Here is a 20,218-nt window from a genome sequence, read left to right as displayed (position 1 = left end):
CGGGAAAACGCGCAAAGAGCTGCCAGACACAAGCCCAGGAGGTGAGGAGCCCGACCCTCCACACTAAGGACTTGATTATTTGGGAAATTTCCATGTTTTCACCTGGGGTGATCCTATACCAGCCACAGCCTCTGTGGAGGGAAGCAGCGGGTGGTGGGAAGGAGCAAAGACGATACTTCTACAAGAAAGGCAGGTGGTCTATTGAGCTTGTGGTGTCAGGAGCAGACACAGTGACACAGGCCCTGGTCCAGAAGCGTACAGTCTAACAGAGACAGACAGTCCCAAGGCCCACACAGAGGTGCACACAGCGATGAGGCAGCGACTCGGATGACATACAGAGCAAACAACTGGTACCAACTCACAAGGAAAATACAAAATGCACAAGAAAGACACTGATACATAATCCAGTTTGAATTTTAAATTGTTCTCGGATATAAGAACTCTTCAACATTTAAATGAATCAGAACAGTGTTTAGTTAGAATACTGCAACTGTAAAATCAAGTGAAAAAAAATTTTTCTCTTTAATTTTTTTTATACAGCAATTTTTTTTTTTTGGCTTTTTGGGTCACACTCAGCTGTGCACAGGGGTTACTCCTGGCTATGCACTCAGGAATTACTCCTGGCAGTGCTGGGGGACCATATGGGATGCTGGGAATCGAACCTGGGTCGGCCGCATGTAAGGCAAATGCCCTACCCGCTCTGCTATCAACACCAACTTGGCAAAGCCCTGAAAAAGCACCTAAATTCTACCTTCAAATAACTACATTAAACACAAGTCGCTGTTACATCTGTTTGAGTGTGAATGCTCTTATCACTCCCCCCGATCCAATGAAAGTCTGATGAAGAGACCCAACACGCTCCAGTGGACTTGGTTTAAATGTAGGTCTCCACAAAGGACGTGCCCCACGAGCCCATCAGACCAACTGCCTGGTCTCCCTGAAAGCTGGATTCCCAGTCCACTTAGCCAGCAGGGCCTCTACCACACAAGGCAAATATCTGCGGTGGTCTATGGTGCTGCTGCCATACAAAACAATGCTCCACTGAGAAAAGAATGAAATTCAGAAACGTGCAAAACTTTGCCCATCACTGGCAGTATATTTCCTTTCCAAGATTCTACCATGTGTAGCACAGACAATAAGACCATGAAATATGAATCTGGGATCAAGTTCCTCAAGAGCTCCCCCCAGCCCCGCCGCCCCCCCCCAACAAACCCCCAGAACAGCGAAAAAAGAAGATGACGACCCAGAGACTCACCCCAACCACATATGGTCGGATATGGAGGCAGCTAAGGTACAGTTAATAAAGATGCTAGGGGGCTAGAGATAGTAGAGCGGGCAGGGCGCTTGCCTTATACAGTCAAACCTGAGTTCCAGTCCCAGCATCTCTTATGGTCCCCTGAGCACCACCAGGAATGATTCCTGAGTGCAGAGCTAGGAGTAACCCCTGTGTACCACCAGGTATGACCCAAACACAAATAAAAAAGGATGCTGAGACTTCATATCATTATGCATTGCTTCCAAATGCCCATTACAATCTGACCATCTAATGAACTTTAACTATTCTTAAAAATCTTGACTCAGTCACAATGACCAACAAAATAACTTTTCAGAAGGAATACTCACAAGAGAAGCAACATGGTGAAACAAGAAATTATTGTTTACACCTATCATTCTAATTTAATATTTTAACTGATACGAGCTAAACTACTTTTGAAAATTCACAGGCTCCTCGTATCTTTACAGAAAACATCTACATGTCAGGGAGATACTCCAAGAGCTAGAGTGTGACTTCCATGCAGGGGCCGAGGGTCCATTTTCGGCACGAGAGGGTAACCCCTCAGCACCTCAGGGAGCAACCCCTGAGCACTAAGCCAGGAGGAGTCCCTGGGCACCAACACCCCCAAAATTTATTTTTTAATTTAGGAACATTTTCACCATTTTCTTTAAAGTGGCTGTCAGTTTAGACTGTCCCTTTTCTCTCCCGATAAGACATCAGAAATATGTTATCAGAAAGAAGGGAAGGGGCTGGAGAGATAGAGAAGCGGGTAGGGCGTTTGCCTTGCACACGGCCGACCCGGGTTCAAATCCCAGCATCCCATATGGTCCCCTGAGCACGGCCAGGGGTAATTCCTGAGTGCAGAGCCAGGAGTGACCCCTGTGCATCGCCAGGTGTGACCCAAAAAGCAAAAAAAAAAAAAAAAAAGAAATAAGGGAAAACGGCCTCTTTACACTTTTCTCAGACCATCTGGTTTTACCCCAATCTCACCAAATATAATCCCTGCATTCCAAGACAGTCAAATAATTAGAATCTAGGGGCTGGAGAGATAGCAGAGCGGGTAGGGCCTTTGCCTTGCACAAGGTCGACCCAAAAAAAAAAAAAATTAGAATCTAGCACTACCTGTTTGTTGCATTCAGGTATTTATTTATTTATTTATTCATTTGGCTTTTTGAGTCATCAGGCTGGTTTTTTTTTTCCTTTTTGGGTCACCCCCGGTGATGCACAGGGGTTACTCCTGGCTCTGCACTCAGGAATTACTCCTGGCGGTGCTCAGGGAACCATATGGGATGATGGGAATCAAACCCAGGTCAGCTACAGGCAAGGCAAACACCCTACCGACTGTGCTATTGCTCTAGCCCAGAGGCTTTTATTTTTTTTACACCAACAATACATACTGCAGCACAAATCAGACTATTCTGGCATCAGCTTAGTCTTCAATTTTCAGCTTTTTTCTGCTTTAATTATTATTAAGACAGTTATATGCCATGTGTATACAATGCTACAAATATCATTAGCATTAAATTGTTTCTTATAAATTCAGGAGAATTTCTGGCTCCTAAATTGTCTACAGCCTTCAACATCTCTAATACATCTTTTCAAAGTCAAGTACTGTACAAAGCAGTCTTCTCCCGGTAAAGTTTTATGCCACAAACCTTTCTTCCTCTACGCTGAGCACTTCTAGATTCTAAAATTATCCTTGTATACACAAACAACATAATTCCAGCAAGACAACATTAACAAGTCTGTAACAATCTCACTACAATTTGAAGTGAAAGGTAATGTCAACTTACTGAAAACTTTAAAACAAACAAGTGTAAGTTAGAGAACCTACTACAAAAACTTAAAATTAGCAACTTACATTCCAGAGTTGTCAAGAAAATGTCAGCAATGTTCTCTTTTTTTTTTTTTCCTTTTTGGATCACACCTGGCGATACACAGGGGTTACTCCTGGCTCTGCACTCAGGAATTATCCCTGGCAGTGCTCAGGGGACCATATGGGATGCTGGGAATCCAACCGGGTCGGCTGGGTCGCCGCGTGCAAGGCAAACGCCCTACCCGCTGTGCTACTGCTCCAACCCCAGCAATATTCTCTTTTGAGGGGAGGGGCTGGGTTTTTTTGTTTTTGTTTTTGTTTTGGATTTTGGGCCATACCTGGCTGTAGGATAACATTGGTTTGTCCTTCCTCCCTTGCCACAAGGAGTTTAGGTTTAAGTGCTCTGGAGACACTCCCATTCCTTTGTTTATCTGTAAACTCTTCTCTGCATCCTCCTTCCCAACCAGTTAATCACATTTTCTCTAATCAGATTCTGTTATCTTGTAAGATCAGATCCTTCTAAGGACTCTGAACTTGTACTGTAAGTTAGTGTCTTTTGCATAGTTTACCTTAAAGCAATGTCCTTTCTGTATGGACACAGGAAGACAGTTAATATTATGCTTGTAACTTGGGAGTTGATTGACTCCAATAATATTTACTCCCGGGCATCTGCTTTCTCAACTCAGTTGCCCTTCGTTCCTAGCACTCCAAAAGCAGGGTCCTGACGAGGGACAAAATGGACCCAGGGCAAGCTGTGAGCTACCCTGGCATCGAAATGGGCCAGTCCAAAGCGCCACAATACTCAACTATAAGTTGAGAGCATGGTCATAGACAAATGCTGTCATGATCCAAAAGTAACGACGAGACTAGGACCCTGCTGGAGTTAGAAAGACTAACCTGGCCTGAGGACTGTAGTCTGGAATGTATAGTGAGATGTCCTCAAGAAAAAACAAACTTTGTATCTCTCACTGTGCTCATACAGAATGACATTGCTAGAAATATTAGAGGTAGATTTACTATAACTATTTAAGCAGATTACTAACTCACACCCTGACACACCCTTGTTTGGACTCCCACCCTTGAGCGGATCTCAGTTAGATGAGATTTCCTTACATGAGATTTTGTTAATCTCCTCTTGAGAAACAGTTTTACCCTTCTTTGTTGATTTGTTAATGTTCAACCCACCTGTGTGTCCCCACCGCATGTAATTTGCTATATAAACTAAGACCTTAGGGACTGAGGGGAGACAGGAGACAGAAGAAGAAGACAGGGCAGACAGAGGAAGAAGACAGAGGAGACAGAGGAGGAGACACATGAGAAAAGACACGAGAGAAGAACGGAGAAGACACAGAGCACGGAGGAGACACGGAAGCAAAGCACAAGGCGAAAGAAGTGAGAGGCTGAGAGGCTGGAGACTACCAAACGCGGGCGGCGGGAGAGATAGAGCACTGGCAGGAGAGATAGACCACCGCTGCCCTGTGCCCGATGTGGTGCCCCCTCCTCTTTTGTGTGTTCACACACCCGGCAGTTTTCAGGGCTTACTGATGGCTTGGCACTCAGGGATCACTCCTGGATAAGAGGACAATACGGGACACCAAGGACCACACCCAGATAGTCACATACAAGGTAAGCTCCTTATCCATTGTACTATCACTCTGGCCCCTCAAAATTCTTTTTAATAACAAAGTATTACTCAAGACTTTCAAATAAAGAGAAATAGCTGTAAATCTTACTGTGTTCTATTCATTCCAGTCTATCTCACTCAGGATGCATGCTAAATAACTTTAAGTTCATGGGAACTAAGCTGAAAAACAAAAAGCTAATAATAACTACGTCATCATAGTAGATGCACTCTAACTTTTAACCTTTCCCCTCAGGTTTATTAAAAGGAATGAAAATAAAATTAAGGTTCAGGGGGCTGGAGTGATAGCACAGCAAGAGGGCATTTGCCTTGCACACGGCCGACCCGGGTTCGATTCCCAGCATCCCATATGGTCCCCTGAGCACCGCCAGGAGTGGTTCCTGAGTGCAGAGCCAGGAGTAACCCCTGTGCATCGCCAGGTGTGACCCAAAAAGTGAAAAGAAAAAAAAAATTAAGGTTTAGCAATTAATTTACCTTTTGCATACTGAAAATACTCCAAAGTAGAGATACTTACAAAATTATCATCAAATATTACTTCATAAAGTAGTGCTCACTCAGCAATAAGCTAGTTTCCATACAATTAAATCTTTGGTACTCTGAGAAATGTCAGAATAAGGTACTAAGAAAAAAGCAAAATACCTTCAACCTCCCTATTTGCCTTGGACATTTTTAATCATACTTGTAAAATTACAGAAGTTGATAAACTAAAATGTTAGCTACAGCTCAGAACTTAATTTTCATGCTTTCCTCCCATTTATTACAATCTCCAAATTCAAAACCTCTCTACCACAACAAAAAATACAAAATGTACAACAAACAATACAAAATGTAACCTCCCAACCCCGAAAAATACATTTACTTCTGCAGAACAAATTGATCTCACTAAATATTAGGCCAGAATAATGTCTAGAGACATTATATGTGGTCTCGTGTAACAACATTCATGATATTCCTTTGAAAAATGGCATTTTCCTAAATTACTGAAATTTATCTTTTCCTACTGCACTTAATTTCTAATTGGAAAATATGCAATTTAAAGTAGACATCTGCACATCTTAAATACCACATGACTGGACCAGGAGTCAGGGCCTGGCATACCTTGCTGGTGGAGGCCTTGTACGTGGTCTTCAGCTTCTGAGAGAGTTGGCTAGTGCTGTGACTGGCTGCAGAGAGAGGGAAACAGTCATCAGTGCACAGTCCCAGGACAACAGAGCTGTGGCTACAGACCCACCTTCCATGTCACACAGGGAGACAGAGATAAAGCAGCTGACACCGAGCCCAGGCCCCTAGGCTCTGCATTCTCCCCTCTGTACCCAGACCCAAACCATGAATTTCAAATGCTGCTGCCTACAAAAATCAAATAAATTTGCACCCTTCATTCACTTCCAAATCTCTCCATCAATACCTGCAGGGTGATCTAGTCATAGGAGTCCAGCCTTACCTTTTGTCTTGAGTTGGCCCTTACTGAGTTCTGCTCCATCGATAGCTTGTCCTTCAGCAGCTAAACGTTCATTAAGAGTATCAACTTCTCTACGCACTAAGAATAAAACATTTTTTAATTATTTTTTATGTTTAAATAAACTCGCTGCTTCCAACAACTATAGCACACAAGCACTGCCAGGTGTACCCCAATTACCCCACGCCCACAAATAAAAAGCAAATGGTATTTTATTTTATGCTATTTTTGGAATCAACTTATAAAATACAAAAGACCTCATTGTGCTTACCTTCCCAAGATCAGAAACTGAATAAACACATGCCCTAAAAACACAACTAACAGACAGGAAGAGAACAACGGAGACAACAGTGGATGAAAGCTATACAGCTGCCCCAAGGAAGCATCAACATGCATCAGAAAGAGCAGAAATAGAGACTGCCATGTCAAAAACAAGCACAAAACCACTAAAAGAAAAACAGAGGACAAGCAAGTCCTTGAGGGGCCGGAGTGACAGTACAGCAGATAGAGCATTTGCCTTCCATGCGTCTAACCCAGTTTCGATCCCTGGCACCCCGAGCCCAACAGGAGTAATCCCTGAGTTTCAGAGCCAGGAGTAAGCCCTTAGCACAGCTGGGTGTGGCCAAAAACAAAACAAAAATAATAAGGTTCTCTGAGAGTGGGAAAGTCATGAGGGGGGAGTGTACATTTGGTTATTTTATACTTTTTGGAGTCATACCCAGTAGTGCTCAGGGCTTACTCCTGGCTCTGCACTCAGGGATCAATCCTGATGGGCTTGGGAGATGGAACCCATGTCAGCTGCAAGCCATGAGCCCTTGCCACTGTATAATCTTTCCAACCCAGAGAGCTTTTCTTTTATACAACCTGATGTCGTCCCCACAGAGACATGATGCAGAACAGCACAGATGGCCTAGTCTTCCCATATTCTCAGAAGGAAGGCTAGATCAGATGACTGTCTTAACACCCCAAGCACCTGAAATATGCTCCCACCCAGACAAACTCCCACAGCACAGGGCACTCAATACCTGAACTCCAGTCTAGCAACAGTTACACCAGCTAGAGGGTAGAGCTGTGAGTGATTATGGAACACAGACAAAGAACACAGGATCAGTGAGAGCACGAAGCTCCTGCCATGCACTCAAGCTATCACAGCCTAAGTCTTAGCACCTCAGATGGCCTCCCCAGCATTTGCACAAGTATTGCCAAAACAAATGGGCAAATAAAGCTGAAGGAAGGAGGGACTGAATGGGGGAACGTCAGCCACATATTAAGCTTCTAAATACTGCTTTAGAGAAATGAAGTCACAAAGTATGTAAAGACATACTCACATTCTAAGTTTTCAATATAAAGGTTTTCAAACTCTCTTTCTATTTGACCAAACAGTTCTAGAAGTGTGCTGCGAACCGAGGAAGGCAGTTTGGAATCCTGCAGAAAAGAATTTTTCCAATAAATAAGTGAATTAAAAAAGCTACCAAGAGTCAATGTACTTTCCAAAGTGAATTATCATCTCTTTAGATTCTTAGTTTTCAGGGTTCCATGAATTTAAGTTTCAAATGTTTATAAATGAACTAAAAATTACAAATTCTATGGGCTGGAGTGATAGCACAGCGGGTAGGGCGTTTGCCTTGCACGTGGCAACCCGGGTTCGATTCCCAGCATCCTATATGGTCCCTCGAGCACCACCAGGAATAATTCCTAAGTGCATGAGCCAGGAGTAACCCCTGTGCATTGCTGGGTGTGACCCAAAAAGCCAAAAAAAAAAAAATTACAAATTCTAGGGGCTGGCCGATGGTACAGTGGGTAGAGCACTTGGCTTGCATGTGACCCACCTGGATTCAACTGCCAGAAGTATCCCAGATGGTTCCCCAAGCACCACCAGGAATAATTCCTGAGCACAGAGCAAGGAGTAACCCCTGTGCAAGACTAAGCATGACTCCCCAAAATAACATTTTCTCTAAGTGGTCATCTAGGACAATATGGAATTTAAAAACAGGTACCATTTTTCCTTCCAGAAGAAGAAATTTGCCTACCTTACTCAAACCTGCCAAATGAGTATTCAAGAGAGGCAATTCCCACAAAAAAACTTAAGAACTATTTATCCTTAATGCTCTTATAAATTTTAACACTGTGTTAATAAAGATGTGCTTCACAGAGTTCTCACATCCACCTTGCTTCCAGGAAAATAAACTGGCACTTCCTGCCACACTCTAAGATGGCTGTGAAATGAAAGGTTGATGTTCTCACCTATGAGAACGGTGTGCAGAAGCTTGGTAACAACCCTAGCTCTGTGCACCTGTGCACCAGCTGTGCACACCTGCATTCCCCGCTAGCCCACAGGAGGCAAAGCACAACAAAGCTTCGGTATGCCGCAGGCAGTCCCCAGTACCAGTTGCCTCAACAAGCCTCACCTTCCTGGATGCCGTGGAAATTGTCTACTCTGGACCCTCATTTCCTGAGGACATGGTCTGTAGACCATTTTTCTCTGATTCACCCCCAACTAGCAGATTGGGTATCATCAACAAAATTCTTAAGATATTTCTTTTTTCTTTCTTTCTTTCTTTTGGGTCACATCCAGCAATGCTCAGGAGTTACTCCTGGCTCTGCACTCAGAAATTACTCCTGGTGGTGCTGGGGGGACCATATGGAATGCCAGGGATTGAACCCGGGACAGCTAGCTGCATGCAAGGCAAACACCCTACCTGCTGTACTGTATTATCGCTCCAGCCCCTTAAGATATTTCTAAAATATTTCCGTCCTTAAAGGATATGAATGTGATTTTTGTTTTTCTTTTAATTTGTTTTCAGAGCAACACAGTTGTTTTGTTGTTGTTGTTTTCTGGATTTTTTAGGGTTTTTTTTTTTTTGGGGGGGAGGATTTTTCTTTTTTTTTTTTATAACCTGGCAATGCTCAGGGTTATTCTCAGGAAGCACTCCTGATGGTGCTCAACGGACTATATGGGATGTCAGGGATCAAACCCAGGTTGGCTACCCCTACCTACAGTACTATCTCTCCAGTCCCCACAAAACAGTTTTTGTTGAAAGAAATATACTTAGAGAAATAGGAGGAGATATAAAGAGAGATCCCTGATCAAGAGGGAATACAGGCTTGGGGAAAAGCCTTGATGTGACTTTCTTTTTGTGTTTATTTTAGAGCACACCTGGCTTTGTGCTCAGGGATCACTCTCAGGAGATCGCAAGGGACCACGTAAGTGAAACTCGGAATCAAACATGGGTAAGCAGCAAGGAAAACACCCAATCTGCTGTATTATTACTCTAGCCCCCTGAATGATAAATTTTAGGGAAAACAATTATACCTAAAGGTATAACCACCCTAGCAATATGTTTGAAATCAATCACAGAATGTTCTAGTAAAGTTTACAAACTACTGAAGATAATATGTGAAGTTGTTTTGAAACAATCTGAGGGCCAGAGAGATAATAGAGAGGTTAAGGAGTTGTCCTACGTGCAGCCAACCCTGATTCAATTCCCCAAATCTCGTCAGGAGTGATTCCTGAGCACAGAGCCAGGAGTACTGCTGGCTGTGGCACAAAAAATAAATATAAAAACTGAATCTGCTAGAATAAACAATGTTGAGACATTCTCCTAAGCTATCAATACAAAAGGAAAATGAAAAGCAACCAAAGTAAGAGGTAGCAAGGCTGTTCTCTTGGCCAAAATCCTCCATCTTCCTCACTGCTGCTGGCTGCAGGCTGGGGGCCTCACAATCAGCAGAGGCCTCATCTCTCTGTTCCTGCTCTGCCAGTACTCAGCAGCTGAAATATTACCTTTACTAGAATCATACGTGTTCTCATTGCATATGAGATCAAACCGCAATGGCAGATTTCATTTCATGTAATGGTCCAGAAAGGAAAGTGCAGGGCCCCTGCATGTAATCAATCTGGTCCGTCCACCACCATATGTGGTGCCCTAGCCCTGCCAGTAGGGGGCCCTGAGAGCAGAGCCAGCAGAAAGTCCTGAGCACCCCTGATCCCAAACAAAGTATAGTGAGATGAGATCTCCCAGCAGGGGATAACAGGAGGGACTACACTGGAAACACCTGGTGCAGCACCCCCTCAACCTCCTCAGATGCTCTGAATTTCACAGCCTGAACTGAGGTGCTGAACTTCTGCTACCACTTGAGAAAACACTTCTGAATGCATTGAGATACAGGAATCAAACCAAGACACAATTGCCTGAACAGCACACTCACAATCAGTCACATTCAGGGGTTCTTCTGTACTGCTCCATGCCCCTGAAAGACGACTATTAGAAACTATTGTAGACTGGGGCGAGAGTGATAGCACAGCGGGTAGGCGTTTGCCTTATACGCAGCCAACCTGGGTTCAATCCCCGGCATCCCATATGGTCCCCTGAGCACTGCCAGGCATAATTCCTGAGCGTAGAGCCAGGAGTAACCCCTGAGCATCACTGGGTGTGACCCAAAAAGAAAAAAAAAAGAAAGAAAGAAAGAAAACTGTTGTAGACTATTTACCCGTCTAACCTATGACCTCTGTCCTCTCGTGCCCACTTTTCTTGTTTTTGGTTGTTTTGGTTATTCTGGTTGTTCTGGTTGTTTGGGGGCCACACCTGGCAATGCTTAGGGGTTCACTCAAGGATTAATTACTCCTAGCAGGGTTCAGGGTATTGACTGCAATGCATGCAAGCATCCTACCTGCTGCACTATTAACCTGCTATACTGCCAGCCTCTGGCCCCAGATGCTGACACCTACCATGCCTAGTGCAAGCACCAAACTCAAGAACAAGTCTAGGAAACACTGGATAGTCAGAGGCAGGAAGTAGGAGCAGAGCAACCACTAAGGCTATTCAGCTTGATTCTGAGTACCTTCATTAAGGGTTCCCAGAGATGCGATACCCACTTGGTCTACATCACAATAGAGTGAAGAGGCCAAGAGAGGAAGACAGACCTCATTTGAGAGTGCACTCTAGGAGAACAAAGGAAGCTATGGAATTGTCACAATCAGAAATATAAGTAAATCTGGGGCTGGAGTGCTAGTACAGCAGGTAGGGCATTTGTCTTGCATGTGGCCACCCCCGGTTCAATCCCCGGCATCCCATATGGTTCCCTGAGCACTGCCAGAAGTAATTCCTGAGTGCAGAGCCAGGAATAACCCGAGCATCGCTGGGTATGACAAAAAGCCAAAAATGTAAAACAAAATAGAAATGGAAGTAAATCTAACCTGAAATTATTTGCTTGCATTATCCAATACAAAATCTGACTGCTTTTGCCTTATCCGGCTGCTTAAGCATTACGAGCTAAATTAAACATTTTGTTTTGTTTTGGAAGCACACCCAGCAGTGTGGGATTAGGGTTTAATCCTGGCAGTGCTGGGGGAGGGTAGACCATATAGGATGCTTATGAACCCGGTTCAGCTGAGTTCAAGACAAGTGCTCTACTTACTGTACTATCCCTCTGGTCCAAGTGAAATTTTTTAATTCCTCATACTATCCTCATATGGTTTATGGCTGCCACATCAGATAGCATAGGTCTAGAATGTTCCATTCATCACAAAAGCACCACTGCACAGCTCAAGTTCAAAAATTTGATTTCCTAAGTATACTGAATTTTGAGCCCCCACCCCTCTCCCAAACTCATGAGTTTAAGTTCTAACCCCAGAACTATACAACATGCAAAAATCTCTGAAAATATAAGTTCCCAAGAGGTGATTAGGCCCTAATCCCATAACTGGTGTTCCTTGAAAAAGAGATAAGGTTGGGGCTGGAGCGATACCACAGCACAGCGGATAGGGCATTTGCTTTGCACGAAGCCAACCCCAGCATCCCATATGGTCCCTTGAGCAACGCCAGGAATAACCTCTGCACATTGCTGGGTGTGACCCAAAAAGGGGGTAAAAAAGAGATAAGGGCCTGAAGCAGTAGCAGAATGGTTAGGGCACTTGCCTTGAATACGGCCAACTTATATGGTCGCCCAAATCTGCCAGGAGTGATCCCTGAGCAGAGTCAGGGGTAAGCCCTGAGCATCACTGGGTATGGCCCAAAAACACAACAAAAAATAAATATAAAGGGGGCAGGGACACGCAGAGAGATAGCACAGCGGGTAGGGCAGTTTGCCTTGCGCACAGCAGAGCAAAACTCAATCCCATGCATCCCCACATGGTCCCCCAAGCATCATTATGAGTAATTCCTGAATGCAGAGCCAGCCAGGTGTAACCCCGGAGCATCACCAGATATGCCCCCCTCACAAAAAAATTAAATTAAAAAATAAAATAGGACTAGGGGCCTGAGCAACAGTACAGCAATTAGGGCATATGCCTTGCACACAGCCAGGCCAAGTTAGATCCTCAGCATTCTTTCTATATGGTCCCCTAAGCCCTGCCAGAAGTGATCCCTCAGCAAAGAGCCAAGTTTAGCCCAAAAATGGAGGAAGAAAAAGAGGGAACATATTTTCATCATCTAAAGAACCAGAAAAAATGGGGGCCAGAGCGATAGCACAGCGGGTAGGGCGTTTGCCTTGCATGCGGCCGACCCGGGTTCGATCCCCGGCATCCCATATGGTCCCCCAAGCACCGCCAGGAGTAATTCCTGAGTGCAAAGTCAGGAGTAACCCCTGAGCATCGCTGGGTATGACCCAAAAAAAAAAAAGGTAAAGAACCAGAAAAAGTAAAACTTATTAACAAAACCATTTAATCAAAGGGAAAATCAAAGTATACAATATATAATTAACATCACATGATATACTCACTATAGTGGACACATGATAAATCAAGCAGTTGCTGAATCATACCTACATCTCTTCTTAAAATTATCAGAGACAGAAAACCTAAAATTGCACTGTTTCAAGAATAAAGACTAATGCAAACCATCACACCAACTTTCTCATACTGAGAATGATGAAAACATTCATTTGACCTTGTGCAGGCTCTCATACTCGTACTTGATAGCAATTCTCAGCAATTGACTTTGGCAGGGGAAGAAGGGGTGCTTCACTTTTACCCATTGAAGCCCTGTAATACATGTAGCTGTTTGGGTACCATCAAGACCCACTAACACTTACTTGTCCTTCTAACATTTCTCTTGGCAGACCTGCCCTCTCCTGCTCCGAGCTGTTTGTTCTTCGGATGGAAAGACTATGAGATTTGCGTTTCTGTTTTGCTGGGCGAGCAGTGGAAGAACTTGCGCTTTCTGTGGGCATTACTTCTAGAAGGTGATGTCCTGATCACTCCTGCAATAAGCTAAACAAAACCAGGAAAAACTGTGAGCAAAACTCTCCCCTTTGTTTTGTTTTAGGGCCACACCTGGCAGTACTCAGGTTATTCCTCGTTCTGCACCCAGGAACTACTCCTGACGTACTAGGGGGAACCACAAGTAATGCCAAAGATCAAACCTGACTCTTCTGCTTGCAAGGCAAACAACTACCAGCTGTGCATCTCTGCTACTTCAAAACTGCTACTTTTAATTCCAAACTTCCTTTACAATGCTTAACATTTAATAACATGTAACTAAGATGTTCAAGATGGGGGAGTGGGGGGGCCCTACGGTGTTTGCCTTGCATGCAGCAAACCTGGGTTCAATTCCCAGCAACCTATATGGTCCCCCAACCACTGCCAGGAGTAATTTCCTGAATGCAGAGCCAGGAGTAACCCTTGAGCATCGATGGGTGTGACCCAAAAAGAAAAAAAAAAAAAAGATAGGGACCAAAGTGATAGTTCAGCAGGTAAGGCGTTTTCCATGCACAGGGCCAACCAGGGATGGACTCCCAGCACCACATATAGTTCCCAGACCTCCCCCAAGAGTGATCCCTAAGGAGTCAGAGTAATAGTATAGCAGTAATGGCATTTGCCTTGAAATGCAGCCAATCAGGGTTCAGTTGACGTCGAAAATCTGTACACATGGAATTTGATCATGACTGATTGTAAAGTTGGGTGCTATGAATAACTTTGTAAATTACAGTCGCTCAATAAAAAATATTAAAAAAAAAAAAAGACTGATCCCTGAGCAGAGTCAGGAATAAGTCCTGAACACAGCCAGGTATGGAACCCCAAGAAAAATAAACAAGATAGGGGCTGGAGCAATAGTACAGCGGGTAGGGAGTTCGCCTTGCGCGTGGCCGACCCAGTTTGATTCCCAGCATCCCATATGGTCCTCTGAGCACCGCCAGGGGTGATTCCTGAGTGCAGAGCCAGCAGTAACCCCTGTGCATTGCCAGGTGTGACCCAAAAAGCAAAACAAAAAAACAAAAATAAATAAATATATTTTAGATAGACCATAGGCCTGTGTTTTTTAAAAGTAAATTTTTTTTCAGGTTTCATCAAACTGTGAGTAGAACAGATGCCTAGCAAGCAGCCAATCTGGGTTCCAACCCATGGTACCCCATGTTCCCCTGAGTCTGCCACCACTAGGTGTGACCCCAAAACAAAAATAGTAAAAAAGATTATTTTAGTCAATATAAGAAAAAAACCAAAGGCATTTTTCACTCTGTAGGCTCATACCTCCAGCCCTGGCATGCATTTCATGTTCCCAGTACACCTAGGAGCAACTAGCTGTGATTTAAATACTCAGACTAGCTAGAGTCATAAAACTGTGCAAATCTTCAAGTTGCTCCAATATCCATAACAAACATTTTGATATAGCCATTTTCAACATTATCAACTCATTTTCAGTTGTTATAGTCTTCCAACATAATTCTACTAACATCATGTCAATTTTAAGTAATCTATTTTTTACAAGGTATTTTCTTTCCTTAACTGCTGATAGATGTTTTAAACATTTTTTTTTTGTGGGGGAGGGGGAAGGAAGCACATCCAGCAATGCTCAGGACTTACTCCTGGCGGTCTCCAGAGACCATATGTCCTGTAGGGGATCAAACCTTGTTCAGCTGCATTCAAGTCAAGTGCTCCACACACTGTGCTATTGATCCAGCCCGCAAGTTACATAAATATAAATGGAGGGTCATGGCATGAGACTAGAGGGTCAACCAGTTAGAAGGTGGGAACCTCAAGAAGGAAACTAGGTTGGAAGGGGGCCACAGTCAAGGGATATTCAATGAGAAGTAAAATTACTTATTTCCACAATCAGAATGATAATATTACATAAATAATTTGAACCTGGATACTAAAGAGTAATTATTACAGGGGTGGAGAGATAACAGAGCAGGAAAGGTGCTTGCCTCGCATGTGACCAGCCTGAGTTTGATTCCCAGCATCCATTACCATCCCTCAAGCACTGCCAGGTAATTCCTTGAAATATTTCTCAGTTACTCCTGGCTCAGCACTGAGAAATTCTCAGACTCCTGAGAATCCCCAAATGTGGCCCAAACCCAAACAAACAGCATTTTAATACAGTGTAAGGTACAAATAAGGCTGAACAAGGAACAGATGATATCAAATTGAGAGATGGATGTCTGGCTCTGGGAGAGAGCCACAAAAAGTTGAGGTGTTAGAACCTTCAAGTGGGTTGGGGTGGCGAGGATCAGGTAGTGGTTGAGGAAACAAGATATAATATGAATCTTATCACTTTAAATCTACAGGCTTGGAGGGCTAGAGCTTATGCTCTCCAGGTGGGAGGCCCAGATTCCATTCATGGTACTGGATCCTTACAGAAGGATGGTCCTCCATCCTTCCAGGAGAGGCCCTTTAAGAGATGTAACCAGGGGCTGGAGCAATAGCATAGCGGGTAGGGCATTTGCCTTGCATGGGGCCGACCAGCATCCCATATGGTCCCCCAAGCACCACCACGAGTAATTCCTGAGTGCATGAGCCAGGAGTAACCCCTGTGCATTGCTGGGTGTGACCCAAAAAACAAAACAAAGAAAAAAAAACAATAAAAATGAGGATGAAATATATTTAAAAAAAAAAAAAAGAGAGAGAGATGTAACCAAACAGTGATACACTGGGTTAAGGAGGGATCAATAAACAAGAAAAAAAAAAAAGCCCAAGGGTCTGGAGAGAGTACAGAGGGTAAGACACTTGTCTCACACATAAGAGACCTGGGTCAAATCTCCAGCATCCCACATGGTCCCCTGAGCCCTCCAAGAATGATCTATGAGCACAGAGTCAGGAGTAAGTACTGAGCACCATCGGGTATGGCCCAGAAACACCTATGGCAGCACCCCCCCACACCCAGTGACCGTGAAGAAAGTTCATCTGCTCATCTGTCATATGGTCAAACTTCTCTATTTTAATAACTGCCTTGCTGTACGCATCTCACAATTTAGCTATACAATTAATATATTTCCAGTTGATTTTGTGTTGTTTGCTTTCTGGGCCACACCCAGCAATGTTCAGGGTTACTCCTGGTTCCGCACTCAGTAATCACTCCTGGAGGTCCACAGGGTACCATATGGGATGCCAGGGATTGAACCTAAAATATCGGTGTGCAAGGCAAGCTCCTTACCTACTGTGCTATCACTCCAGCCCCATACCAGTTCATTTTCAAGTATAAAAGCATTCCTTTTAGGAGCTGGAGTGATAGCAAAGCAGGTAGGGTGTTTGCCTTGCACGCGGCCAACCCAGGTTCAATTCCCAGCATCCCATATGGTCCCCTGAGCACCACCAGGAGTTAATTTCTGAGTGCAGAGCCAGGAGTAACCCCTGTGCATCGCTGTGTATGACCCAAAAAGAAAGGGGGGAAAAAAGTGTTCCTTTTATTCCTTTTGGTCTTTGCCATCCCGAATCTGTTCAACGTAATCAAGCATATTAAATATTTCCCTTCCAAATATCACATTAGACAGTTAATGTCAAGCTTTAAGCATCAGAGAACAAGAATGTCTATTAAATTGCCAATATTTTTGCTCTATTGTTTGTTCTTCCTTCCTAGTGTCCCCATCTTCCTTTTGTCATTTCCTTTCTATTTAGAGAATTTCCTAGCTGATAACAATCACATGAAGGATATTTTCATTTGTCAGAGAATTCTAAGTAGATACTTCTTTTCTTTCAGCACTTAAAAATACTTTGCTGCTGGGGCTGGAGCAATAGCACAGTGGGTAGGGCGTTTGCCTTGCACACGGCCAACCCGGGTTGATTCCCAGCATCCCATACGGTACCCCGAGCACCACCAGGAGTAATTCCTGAGTGCATGAGCCAGGAATAACCCCTGTGCATCGCCGGGTGTGACCCAAAAACAAAACAAAAAAAAAAATTGCTGCTTTCTTCTGGCCTCCATGGTTTCCGATGAGAAATCCCACTGTCAATTTATTCACCGTAAGTTAAATGACATTTCTGACACTTTCACCTTTGTTTGAGAAATTTGACTATGTGTCTTACCACGGATTTATCTGAGTTTATCCGGTCTAGGTCTCATGAAACTTATTGAAATCTGTGGGTTTATGCGCAACAATATTTCTCAAATGATCAGTCCTATTACCTTTCCCTTTCTGGGATCCTGATGACTAGAATGGCCAGCGGCTTTTCATCTATTTTTGGGTTCTTTTTTTTTTGTCTTTACAGGGGCAGGGCTCCTAAGCAGTTCTCATGAACCGGTGGCAACTTTGTATTTCTAAGCCTTGTTGGGCTGGCAGTTCGGCCAGAGAGTTGAACTAGGCCTGCAGTATTGAGATTACCCAGCCCCTCTCTCGGTGCTTGGCATCTCCAGTGCTGCAACCTACAACACAAGGGACCAGGAGGTGGCTAGAACAGAGCCACATACAAGGTAAGCAAGTAACAGCCCCGAAGTATCTTTCTAACCACAAAATGATCTTGTTAAAAATCCCATAGACCCTCCTGACATTCTCTAAGTTTGGGGGCTGTGCTCAGGGCTTATGCCTGGCTCTGAATTTAGGGATCATTTCTGGAGGTGCTTAGGGGACCATCATGTCGTGCCAGGGATCAAATCTGGGTCGGGCACACTCAAGATAAGCTACTTTTCCCACTGTACTATCTCTCCAGTCCCTCAGATCTTTTCCAGTCTATTTTCTGTTGTTCAGACTGCATGAGTCTTATAGCTCTATCTTCAAGCTCACCAACTCTTTCCTGTCCTCTCCATCCTGCTGATTAAGCCAAGACTGAACTTCTTCATTCATTTCTATCTTCTCAGTTCCGAAATTTCCACTTAGAACCTATACAAGATTGGAATCTAGAGGTAGTACAGGAGATCCCAACATTTGCTTTGCATGCAGCAGGCTCTAGCTCAATCTCCAGCAGCAAAGATGGTCCCCTGAGAACCACTATGAGTCAGGAACAGCTCCTGAGCACCACCAGGCGAAGCCAAGAAAACAAAAACAAAAAGCCAGAAACGAAAGAATACAAATCTCCAAAACCCTATTAAAACTTGTCTCATGGGCTGGAGAGATAGCACAGCGGGTAGGGCATTTGCCTTGCACGCGGTCGACCCGGGTTCAAATCCCAGCATCCCATATGGTCCCCTGAGCACAGCCAGGGGTAATTCCTGAGTGCAGAGCCAGGAGTAATCCCTGTGCATTGCCAGGTGTGACCCAAAAAGAAAAAAAAAAAAAAAAAAAAAAAACTTGTCTTGAGGATTTTCCCACCCTTAAGAAGCCCTGGTTCTCGCTTGAACATGTTTTCCTCTCCCCTTCCCTTCATATCTAAGTAAATTTCTTTCAATAAAAACGATCTTGTTTCGGGGCTGGAGAGATAGCACAGCGGATGGGGCGTTTGCCTTGCACGCGGCCGACCCGGGTTCAAATCCCAGCATCCCATGTGGTCCCCTGAGCACGGCCAGGGGTAATTCCTGAGTGCAGAGCAAGGAGTGACCCCTGTGCATCGCCGGGTGTGACCCAAAAAGCAATACATAAATAAATAAATAAATAAAAACTATCTTGTTTCCAGGTCAGAAGGACAGGGAACTTGTCTTATACATGGCTGACCTGGGTTTGATCCCCAGCACCAAATAGGGTCCCCCGAACCCACAGAAAGTGATTCCTGAGCACTGCAGGTGTGGCACCAACCCCCCACACTGCACCAAAAAAAATTCACTTTTTCACTTGAAAGAAAAATGTCTTGACATGGACTCAAAGTATCCTTAGACATATAAATCGAGGAAATAAAACATCTCGGGCACTGCCTTCCTGTCTGAGAACATCAGCAGTGGAAACCAACTGGTAAGTATGCACAAGAATCTCCAAGTTCCTTACACAAAACGTCAAAAGCTATCCCCCTTGGGCCGGAGCGATAGCACAGCGGGTAGGGCGTTTGCCTTGCATGCGGCCGACCTGGGTTCAATCCCCGGCATCCCATATGGTCCCCCAAGCACCGCCAGGAGTAATTCCTGAGTGCAAAGCCAGGAGTAACCCCTGAGCATCGCTGGGTGAGACCCAAAAAGAAAAAAAAAAAAAAAAAGCTATCCCCCTTGCCCTCCGAGTGGGAGGCTGGGAGCCTGACATCTCTTCGCACCCCACTTTCCGGACACTCGCCTTCATCACCACAGGATTCACTCCAGAGATGCGCACACCCTCCTCTAACTGTGCCTCCTCACACAGCCAGTGCTGGTGACCTCGGGTGTGTGTCACGTCACAAGACTGGGCAACAGCGATGGCACAGAGGGTATCCCATCGGCCTCGCATGCCACGGACCCGGGTCTGATCACGAGCATCCCACCTGTCCCCAGAAGTCAGCAGTGAGGCCTGAGCGTGCCCGAGTAAGCCGGAAGTACCACCCAGTATGGTGACCCCACGCCCCCCAGAGACAACAGAGACCAGAGAGAACTCATCTTTCCCACCTATAAACTCCAACTCCACAGCACCTTCTCGAGAGTGCGCTCGCTCTGCACACACCGTCCAGCTGTTCCGCACACGAAAGTCAGCTTCGGCCGGGGCGCGCGCAGCAGCACGTCCCGCACGTCTCCAGGCCTGACAGAGCCCAGCACACAAAACACGCGCATCGTCTGAACTCACGCCCTGCCTCTCACCCTCCTCTCAGCTGCCCCCGGGATTCCCGGACCGGACCAAGATCAGGCCCATTCACCTCTCACGACTCCCCATCCTGGGGTTTCCGACCAAACTCTTCCCACTGCTTCACGCCACGCTCCCGTCTTCGTTCCTCTGCAACTCGCCTGGAAACTGTGTTCCTGTCCCCTAGTGCAACCCCTCCCCCGGGGC

The 20,218-nt window shown here is 44.8% G+C and overlaps 2 protein-coding genes across 3 annotated transcripts in view; one reads left to right on the top strand and one right to left on the bottom strand.

Moving 5' to 3' along the window:
• IDI1 (isopentenyl-diphosphate delta isomerase 1) overlaps positions 1-20,218 on the top strand; it is a 129,851-nt gene that overhangs the window by 84,604 nt on the left and 25,029 nt on the right. The window lies entirely within an intron of this gene.
• The window catches only part of WDR37 (WD repeat domain 37), a 52,213-nt gene that overhangs the window by 31,477 nt on the left and 518 nt on the right, over positions 1-20,218 (bottom strand). For both annotated transcript variants that reach the window (XM_055137848.1, XM_055137849.1), the window contains exons 2-5: positions 13,223-13,400; positions 7,519-7,615; positions 6,176-6,271; positions 5,833-5,897 (exon numbers count right to left, since the gene is read on the bottom strand). In XM_055137848.1, coding sequence (XP_054993823.1) covers positions 5,833-5,897; positions 6,176-6,271; positions 7,519-7,615; positions 13,223-13,360 — 396 coding nt within the window. In that variant the 5' untranslated portion in view covers positions 13,361-13,400. The remainder of the gene's footprint in view (positions 1-5,832; positions 5,898-6,175; positions 6,272-7,518; positions 7,616-13,222; positions 13,401-20,218) is intronic.

Source organism: Sorex araneus, chromosome 5 (assembly GCF_027595985.1).
Source record: "Sorex araneus isolate mSorAra2 chromosome 5, mSorAra2.pri, whole genome shotgun sequence".
Lineage (NCBI taxonomy): Eukaryota > Metazoa > Chordata > Mammalia > Eulipotyphla > Soricidae > Sorex > Sorex araneus.
Note: the sequence above shows the minus strand (reverse complement) of the source record. Positions and strands in the feature narration are given on the sequence as shown.